Source organism: Ricinus communis, chromosome 6 (assembly GCF_019578655.1).
Source record: "Ricinus communis isolate WT05 ecotype wild-type chromosome 6, ASM1957865v1, whole genome shotgun sequence".
Classification (NCBI taxonomy): domain Eukaryota; kingdom Viridiplantae; phylum Streptophyta; class Magnoliopsida; order Malpighiales; family Euphorbiaceae; genus Ricinus; species Ricinus communis.
The window spans coordinates 3,144,730-3,154,669 of NC_063261.1; the positions used below are offsets into that span (position 1 = coordinate 3,144,730).

The 9,940-nt window shown below is 31.6% G+C and overlaps 1 protein-coding gene across 3 annotated transcripts; it reads left to right on the forward strand.

Moving 5' to 3' along the window:
- Positions 1–348: 348 nt before the first annotated feature.
- On the forward strand, positions 349–6,457 carry LOC8286516 (cationic amino acid transporter 7, chloroplastic). Of its 3 annotated transcripts, XM_048376136.1 has the most exons (6): positions 351–783; positions 819–1,280; positions 1,396–1,615; positions 1,762–2,110; positions 2,239–2,473; positions 5,572–6,457. In XM_048376136.1, exons 2-6 carry the CDS (start codon positions 896–898, stop codon positions 6,141–6,143), a joined length of 1,761 nt encoding a protein of 586 aa, XP_048232093.1. In that variant the 5' UTR covers positions 351–783; positions 819–895; the 3' UTR covers positions 6,144–6,457. The 3 variants fall into 3 exon arrangements, with proteins under 3 accessions (XP_048232094.1, XP_048232093.1, XP_048232092.1); XM_048376137.1 differs by lacking the exon at positions 5,572–6,457 and adding an exon at positions 2,553–3,143 and having other exon boundaries at positions 349–1,280; XM_048376135.1 differs by having other exon boundaries at positions 352–1,280.
- The last annotated feature ends 3,483 nt before the right edge of the window (positions 6,458–9,940 follow it).

The following is a 9,940-nucleotide window of genomic DNA, read 5'->3' on the forward strand; positions in this document are numbered from 1 at the left end:
ATAGTTTTTTATATCATTTCATTTGCATATTTACTTTATTAATCTATTTCTTTCATGAATATTATATTTCTTCAATACATTGGTTTAGAGTGGTTAAATTTATTTTTAATATTTTTGTATAATAATTAGTCTATATAATAAATGGTCGTATAGTTTCTTAGGAGATCGACCTCAAGTTGAATTTATCTTTTTACTATAAGAATGGTTCATGCAGTACGAAAATGCTAACTTAAATAATTAATAAATATTTAAATTTCAAATAATTTTTTATTTTAATTTAATTCTATTGTGTTGTTTATAAATATTTCCATTTGAACTTTTTAACCGTTGTTTCCCAAAGGCAATAAAAGATTTTCTTGAGCAAAATCTTTAAATTACATATAAAAGAAAAAGAATGAAACAAAAATCGAATTGCAAACATTTCTCTAATCTATTAAAATAATATATATAAGAAAATATTAATAAGAAAAAGAAAAGAAAGAAAAGAAAAAGAAGAAAATCAATTGAAAACATCATAGTCAAAGAAAACCTTCCAAATGGAAAGTGCACAACTGTACACAAACAAATGGCAAAAGTTTATATTTCCGATAATAGCCCTAGCCAAAGCCAACCTACTTACTGGCTTAGCATCACAAGTCAGTGAGAATTGATTGATATAAATGGAAGTTACTGGACCAAAAAAGCTTTATCCAATTCTAATACACCCCTCTGTCTCTCCCATTACACAAAAGTTGTGGCCTTTCTATTCACCGTCCATTGTCAGTCAGTCCCTTCCTCTTAAGCCCCCCCACCCATATTTGCACTCCCTTTATAAGTCACCACCTAGCCCTTCTTCTCTTCACCAACACACAAGACACCCATTTAAGAAGGGGAAAAAGAAACGGAGAGAGAAGTAATGGAGATCGGTCATGTCTCTTCTTTCTCTAGTTTCAGGTCTTACCTTCAAGCCCTGGGCCAGACACCAACTCGGCTGGCTTGCCGTGCTGGTTCAGTGTCCACTTCATATGAAGAAATGAGCCGGGTTAAAGCCCGGTCCGGTTCTGAAATGCAAAAGAGCCTTCGTTGGCATGACTTGGTCTGTTTCGGCATCGGTGGGATGGTGGGAGCTGGTGTATTTGTGACTACTGGTAGAGCCAGTCGTCTTTACGCTGGCCCGGCTGTCGTAGTTTCGTACGCCATTGCTGGGCTTTGCGCTCTGCTTTCTGCCTTCTGTTACACTGAGTTTGCTGTTGATATGCCTGTTGCCGGTGGTGCTTTTAGCTATCTCCGTGTCACCTTTGGTCCGTATAAGTATAACAATAAATAATAAATAATAATAATTACCGTAATCCCTCACACACGCATAATACACATGTAATAGTAATAATATGGGTGTTTGAAATATATAATTGACAGGTGAGTTTGCTGCTTTTTTAACCGGTGCGAATCTCATAATGGACTACGTGATGTCAAACGCAGCAGTTGCTAGAGGCTTCACCGCCTATTTTTGTGCAGCAATTGGGATGTCCACATCAAAATGGAGGCTAGTGGTCCATGCTCTCCCCAATGGCTTTAATGAAATCGATATGGTTGCTGTACTTGTCGTCTTAGCCATTACTCTCATCATTTGTTACAGGTAATACCCGCCTTTAATGCTATATCATCTTTCTCATCTCTTCCTGTCCATTAAAATAATTATTCATTTTTCCTTTTCTTTTTTTAATCTCTTTGATTAAATTTATTTACTTTTTCTTCTTTTCTTAAAAAAATAAATAAATTCAGTACCCGCCAGAGCTCGGTGGTGAACATGGTGTTAACGGTGTTGCACATTATGTTCATTTTGTTTGTAATAGTGATGGGATTTTGGAAAGGTCAGTGGAAGAATTTCACTGCACCTGCTTACTCCAATCACCCATCTGGATTCTTTCCATTTGGAGCTCCGGGTGTGTTTAATGGAGCAGCTTTGGTCTATTTGAGTTATATCGGATACGACGCCGTTTCCACCCTCGCCGAAGAAGTACACAATCCCGTCAACGATATCCCCATTGGAGTTTCCGGTTCTGTTGCTCTTGTTACCGTTCTCTATTGCCTTATGGCCGCTTCAATGTCTATGCTCCTCCCTTATGACTTGGTAATTTATTATTATTATTATTATTATTATTAATAAATTACGTAATTACCGTATTAAAGTTTATGACGTGACAAATCCTTCTCTTATTTGTTTAGTTTAGTGATACAATGTGCTGAATACTCATGCAGATCGATGCGGAGGCACCATTTTCAGCAGCTTTCAAAGGGAAATCCGACGGCTGGGAATGGGTATCGAACGTTATAGGGGTGGGGGCCAGTTTTGGAATTCTCACATCATTATTGGTTTCGATGTTGGGCCAAGCGAGATACATGTGCGTGATCGGACGGTCTAGCGTTGTCCCTGCGTGGTTCGCCAGGGTCCACCCGAGGACATCGACGCCTGTAAACGCCTCCGCATTTCTTGGTACGTGTTTATAATTCTTCTTTTTTTCTTTTTTCTTTTCGAGTACACAATTAAATAAATGTAGTTTGTTGGTATTTAGGATTAACCGTTATCGATGAGAAGGAAGGGGTTCGGTTTTCTCTTTAGTGGGCTCAATGGGCGTGGGTTGTGTTTTTATTATGACAAATGCGTTTGGAGTTTTTGGTGTTTCGTTCTTCTGGTTTAAGGGAAGCCGTTGGGAAAATGGGACCCAATCAACCTTTTTCTGTTTCGGCTGTATGAGGTATTAGGGTTCTGCTCTTAGTTCTCAGCCGTTGGATTTGAGTTGGGGGATTACACATGTCCTTTTTGCTTAAGATTAGCATTCTTGGTCCTAGCCTAGTTTGGTTAAGGTTTTAAGGTTAGTCTTTGGTGGCGGTCAAAGATTAAAATATTAAAAGATTTGCAAGCGTTATCCAAATTTTAGACTTTTTATGTGAAAGAAGAAAACATGGCATTTTCTATGTAGAATTTATATATTGTAATTTCACATACTAAGTTGCTAAATACTTTGTAGTCAATAGCTTTTTTAGTAAATACATTAGATTACACACGGAATTCATAAGAAAATATCATACAGATACTTTAAATTTCATGTGAATTCACAACTTCAAAGTTTCTTTTCATCAATAATTGTTTATCATTTTTTTTAGTTGGTCTCTTCTTGGAACTTTCTCACGTTTCTTATAAAGGAATATGCACCTAACTTTTAAATTGATTTAGTGAACATATTGTCATGGGTCATTGGAGGATCAGTGAATAAATAAGATAGGAATAAAATAGTAATATGATTATCATTGTTGGTATTTTTAATTAATAAAGAGATATTCTAAAATCGGAATAAAATTTGTTTATAATACCTTCCTTCCCTTAAAATATATACTTTCACTTTAATAAAAACTAGATGGGCTTAAGTATAAATAATCAAACAAATAAAAAAATTATTTCATTATTTATATTTATTTATTAGATATACTATAAGAATAAATTGAATATTTTTATTTTTATAATAATTAAATATTTTATTAATTGTCAACAATAAATAAAATTTCATTCTCATTTGATACTTTATTTTATATATTATTTTTATTTTTATTTTTTAACCTTAAACTAAATAGATCCTTAATCTAGTAATTACACTTCATTTACATATATTTTGTTTTAAGGAGATTATTTTATCCAAAACAAAAGAAATATCTCGATATCTTAGGATGCCAACAGAAAAAATTGATGATTTACCATTAATTATTGCGTCTTGGCTCAACCCAAAATCATGATATCAATTTTGTCATGTAATTCCTTCAATGTCTCCGTATCTTTTTAGATAGCGGAAATCTCCACCACATATGAATTATGGAAATCTTCACGTATAAAAATCCTAAATTATGTCAGACTTTACATTAATGAATTTATGGAATAAACATCTTTCAACTGTTAAAAACCTTCGAAAGAAAAGATAAAAAATCATATAAGGTAGTAAAAGATCAGATAAAATGATAAAAAGTCTTTCTAAATATCCAGCATGTTTTGAATTAGTCAAACAATCTTTGATTTAAAGAATTAGGATGAAAACAACCCACCACATATACTGAGGAAGATCAAAAAGGAGCATAAAGGGAAACAGTGACAGAGTTGGTGAAAAGAAAGGGGCCGCTGGGATCTTTAATATTTTGTTATCAGTACAAAGAAGAAAAACCTAATTTTCGTACAAGTTAATAATAAGTACTAAAAACGTTATGCAATTGTTTGATACTACCTAGGCGTCCAATCAGAAAAACATTATATTTGCTTCAAGACAAATATTCTGCATCTCTGAGAATTATTGAGCAAAGTACATATAAAATTGTCCCTAATTGACCAACAATGTGAGACATTGTGTTTTGTCCGATTGCGCCTTGAAGCCTCCAATTTGAACCATATGTGTGTATATATATACAAATCATCACTTCCCAAAGTGGGTATGCCCTGTTTGCTAGAAAGTTATAAGGGAACAGTCATGCCAAATGGTTTGTTTGGTCTTTTTGATAGTCTATTATCTTTACCACAATCTCAATAAAAAAAGAAAAAGAAAAATTATTACATTTGCAACTTGCTTCTGACTCGAACTATCAATAATTTAAAAAAGGGAAAAGAAAATAAAACTGATCAGACTTTAAAAAAAAATATTATTTGCATCCAGAAAAGTTATTATCCTTTTTAGAAGTGTGCTGCCGCTAGCTTCAAGTCACGAATCTCTTAGATCAGAAGACAGATAAATATTTGAGTATTGGTCATTGGCAAAGCATTCTAGATGCTATTTTGTTTTTGGTTGTTGCTTTTGAATTGATTCGTGTTCTTTCTTCTTTTTTTTTTTTTTAATTTTGTTGAATTCCTTTTGTGTGTGCGTGTGTATAATGGGTAAAGATATAGGTATATATATATAGGTTGGGAGGGTAGGCATGTGAGTAGAGAACAAAGTGTTGGAAGTGGATTAAATAAAAAAGGGGGAGAACACATGATATGCATGAACAGAAATAGTGGTCTTGTTTATTTAACTTTTTGTTTTTTTTTTTTTTTTGTTTTTTTTTTATGTTTTTTAATATATGATATGCATTGCAGCACCATACAATTTTCACCCCCATAATGTGAGTGATGTACAGATTTAAAAGAAGTGGTCCAAATTGGTCCAGCTCCATCTCTATATATCTCCAATTATGAAAATCTCCTAGTATAGAATATGTAGTGAAAGTTACCTTCAACAACTTGCAAAATACCAGCTTTTAATTTTGATGCAGAATCTATCGATCCACTTGTTGAAAAGGAAAAAAAGAAAACTAGTCAATTATTTTACTTTTCAATATTATTTCTATGATTAATATTTTAAAATTAAACCAGGCTGACTGATTTAACCGATTAAATTGAAAATAAATAGTAAATCACAGCAAAAAAATTCAATTAAACTTTTCTTTATATGTATGAAAAAAGAAATAAATAAAAGGGAAATATGCTTTAAATTCGTCCCTAAATTACATGTGGTATATCAAAATTTAGAATTTCTGGTCATTAATTTAGTTAACGTACGTACTTGTTTCTGATCTCAGGTATCTTTACTGCTGCAATTGCCCTTTTTACTGATCTAAATGTGCTCCTCAACCTCGTATCAATAGGGACACTCTTTGTCTTTTACATGGTGGCGAACGCAGTAATTTACAGGCGTTACGTAGCCATAGGGACAACGAAGCCATGGCCTACATTATCTTTCCTCTGCTCATTTTCCTTCACCTCTTTACTTTTCACTCTCATTTGGCATTTCATGCCTCAGGGCAAGCCAAAAGCCTTTATGCTCGGCGCCTGCACTATGACAGCGATTGCAATAATACAAGTATTTAATTGCATGGTGCCACAAGCTAGAAAGCCAGAGTTCTGGGGCGTTCCATTGATGCCATGGATACCTTGTGTATCTATTTTCTTGAACATTTTTTTATTGGGGTCTCTCGATGGCCCATCCTACTTGCGGTTCGCCTTCTTTTCAGGACTTGCAGTGCTTGTATACGTCTTGTACAGTGTGCATGCTAGCTTTGATGCTCAAAGAGAAGGGTGTTTGAGTCTAAAGAATGGTGATATTATTCTCAAAGAATCAGGAGAGAGTGAGGACCCTGGTTCCAAAGTATAATTAAATTTATATATATTTGCCTTTATCTTTCTTTGTGTAATTTGACTTTCAACTTTTATTTTTGAGTGGTTGATGGATATACTCAGGAGGAAGGAAAGAAAAGAAAAAGAAAAAGAAAAGAAAAGGGAATAGAATAGCATAGAGAATGCAAATTTTTCAAAGTGGCAACTTGTATAGTTGGTAGATGGAACCAGGACTTAGGTTTATTTGATCCTTTGTATATCAAGTCATGTGATCCATCAGCTACTTTAGACTTGTATGTTTTGGTTTCAATGGGTAACTAATTGAAATGCTTGACATGTTGCCAGGTTTTATTTATTTTATTTTTTATCGTTATATAAATTTTGACCTTTTAATCAAATTAAATGCTGAAAATGTAGACGTGCAATTACTTTTTCTTTTTTCTTTAAAAATAATAATTAATCAGCAAAATACATAAGCTGAGGCAATTATTTTCATTTAATTTGCTGAATAAATAGAATCGTTTTTTCTTAAAGTTTAATCTAATCTAACTTGGTTTCAAAAAAAAAAATCTAATCTTAAATTTTTCTTATTTTGAAAGAAGTAATGTAAAGAAGGAAAAAATATAGAAATATACCTTGTGGTTAGATATTTTAACATTTAGAGGACTGGTTCTTTTCGTGATAAAAAAATATCTAGTAATTTATTTTTTTTGCATTTTTACTATTTTATAAATTAATATATTTAGATTTTTATAATTTAATGTTAGTATAATATTTATTTTCAATAATAAAATTATTTTATAGGTAATTTACTACCAAATCAACTATCATGATATTCCTAAAAATATTATAATTTTATTTTAAAAATTATTTTTTATTTTTAATAAAATTATATATATATATATATATATATATATATATTTTAATTCTATTTAAAATGAATTCAATGTAGTTAGTTATATAATAATTTACTTAATAAGTAATTTTGTTATTGAAAATAGAGTTGAAAAATTTAAATGCTTGACAATACATTATACCTAACTGGTACTACATTCAGGAGCATGGGGATGGCTCCGACATCAAAAATATGTTTTGGCTCCTCAATAATGACTTGAATTATATTTTGGCTTACAATAATCTAATAAAATATTATTTTTTCCGTAATAGAAAAATCATTATCTTAAAATTCTCTCCACAATAATCTAGTAAAATTTTAACTAAATTAATTACTTTTATCTTTTGATTCATTTTTTCTAAAAATAAAAAAATAAATTAATAGATCTGTGTTTTTCTTACTGACGCAGTTCATTAAACGGACTATACTCACTCCTAGCCAAAATGAAGTCATTATCTTTAGAGATAAAACGACGCAAGTCCAAAGTCGTTGTATTTATTAAATATTGATAAACTTGCGGAGGATGGGGCGGGGGGCCGAAGACTGCGAAACTGTATAATTCTAAAGATGATTGGGTGAAAACATTCATCCGAGAGTATAAATCAAGAATATGAAAAGGATTGCAATAATGTGGAACGTTGATTTGATGTCACTTGGAAAAGGATAAGATGCGATCTGCATAACTTGGTCATTATCATTATTGGAGTAGGCACTAATTAATTAATTAATAAACTTTGTAATTGTGAGAACATATTGGATAAAGTTGGGTATCATGTTTTTAGTTGAATGGAAAAAAGAAGGCTTTGACTAGAAAGCTTATACTCTTTCCATCTAGTGCCATGAATCTGTAATGAAAGCTACAGACCTATGGGTCAAACTATGTTCAAATAGTCATTCATGTGTTCTATTTGCAAAGTATATTTCTTGACTTTTTGGAGAAAAAGAAAAAGGAATAGAAAAGATATACAAACTTTATTTTAATTTTATTGAATTTCTTAATTACTTTACAAAGACAAATTAATAAAAAAATCAATATTCTTAAAAGATACAAATGAATATAAAGAGATAAATAAAGAAAATATGTACTGCTTTGGAGATAAATATAAAAAAGAAATTATACTCTCTTCTTCAAATTGGTGCATAGGTATTTGCATACCTAACTTGTCTAATGCTCATTGAAAAATCTTGATTGATGCTTCAGTAAGAATTTTGATGAGCTAATCTTCAAATCGGATAGAAAGAATTTCAATTACTTTAGCTTCTAATTGTTCCTTAATAAAATATCTACATATTTTGTCTGATCATGTTGAACAAGATTATGAGCTATATCAGATGCAACTTAGTTATTATAATATAATTTCATAGGAAATATATGTGGAATTCAGAGTTCATGTCATAAGTTTTAAATCCAAAGTAACTCGCAAACACTTTTGGCCATCCCTTTATATTCGGCTTCTACACTTTATTTTCTTACTTCTCCACATAATAAGATTTTTTCCAATGAAAGTTATGTAACTTGTTGTTGATTGGCTATTATCAATAGAACTAGCCCAATTTGCATTAGTATAGCCCTCAACAGATAAAGTTCCCCATTGATGAATACAGTGCCTTTTCCTAGAGAAGACTTCAAGTACTCCAAGATATGATGAACAACTTTTATATGTTCTTCACTTAGAGAATGCATGTATTGGCTAATAATGCTTAAAGAGTATGCAAGATCTGGTATAGTATGTGCAAGATATATAAGTCGACCTACCAGCCTCCAATATCACTTTTTATTTTAAAAACTTGATCATGAAATATGTCAAGCTTAGCATGTTCACTAACAGGCTAACATATCGACTTCCTTCAATAAATCCAGAGTATATTTCTATTGAGATAGAAATATACCTTACTTAGATCTTAATACCTCAATTCCTAAGAAATACGTAAGAGTACTAAGCTCTTTCATTTCAAACTCCTTAAACAAATAATTTTGCAAGGCTATCCTTTCATCAACTTTCTTCGTTTGCTTGCTAATGAACGTGATTATTTGCTAGTGAGGTGTTATAAGCTTGTTAGGATGCTTCATCGTTTTTCTCATAAAGTGCATATGAGTCCTTTTTGAATTGATATTTTCTTTCCTTGGACTGTAGTTCCTTCATTACTTCCTTTTTAACTATGGATATCATTTGGATTGTCCTTAACCCATCACAATGGGTCAGGGAATATGGTTATTACCAAATTGCCCAGCATAATATTTTCTTTATGTGGTACACAAAAAAATCATCAAATACTACATTGTGAGAAATATAAACTCTATTAGTCATTGGACAAAGGCACTTATAACCCTTATAAGGATATGCCTTCTTGGAGAATTTGTTTCTTCCATGGTCTCGTAAAGAAGGAAAGCACCTGCATCCAAAAATTCTTAAACTCTTGTAATGGAGATCATGGTTAAACAATTTAAAAAAAGGAATTTTTCATATTGAGTGTGGAGGATGGCATGCGATTTACTAGAAAAACAATGGTAATAAAAAGCATCAACCTAATATTTGAAAGGAAGATTTGCATAAATTAAAAGTGAGAGACCTTTTGCTCTGGAGTATTAGGATAAGTTAATTGATGATGATTGCCATAGTTTGCTAAATGAGTTTCAAAAGCAATTGATGTAAATTCACCTCCATCACTTAGGAAAATCTTATTTTTCATTTAAAAAGATTTTCAAGTTGTTTTGAAATTTGAGATGTTCAAAGAAGTATTATTGTTTCTTTAAAAAGAAAAAGCCATCTGTAATGACACACCCAACCTTATATGGATAAGTAGGTGCTATGGAGATTGGCTTTGAAGATTATTATCGTACTTTTCTAAACACACTTCAAAGAAATATTGACAACCATACACTCTGATGATTAACGCAAATATATACTATTTAATCATGATAAACAAAAGATAATAAT

What these genes read in the sequence shown, in the direction of transcription:
- LOC8286516 (XM_048376136.1), top strand. Translation starts at nt 896, where the DNA reads ATGGAGATCGGTCATGTCTCTTCTTTCTCTAGTTTCAGGTCTTACCTT. An exon ending in ACTCTCATCATTTGTTACAG is followed by an intron (nt 1,616 to 1,761) that starts GTAATACCCGCC and finishes AAATAAATTCAG; the next exon opens with TACCCGCCAGAGCTCGGTGG. An exon ending in TGCTCCTCCCTTATGACTTG is followed by an intron (nt 2,111 to 2,238) that starts GTAATTTATTAT and finishes ATACTCATGCAG; the next exon opens with ATCGATGCGGAGGCACCATT.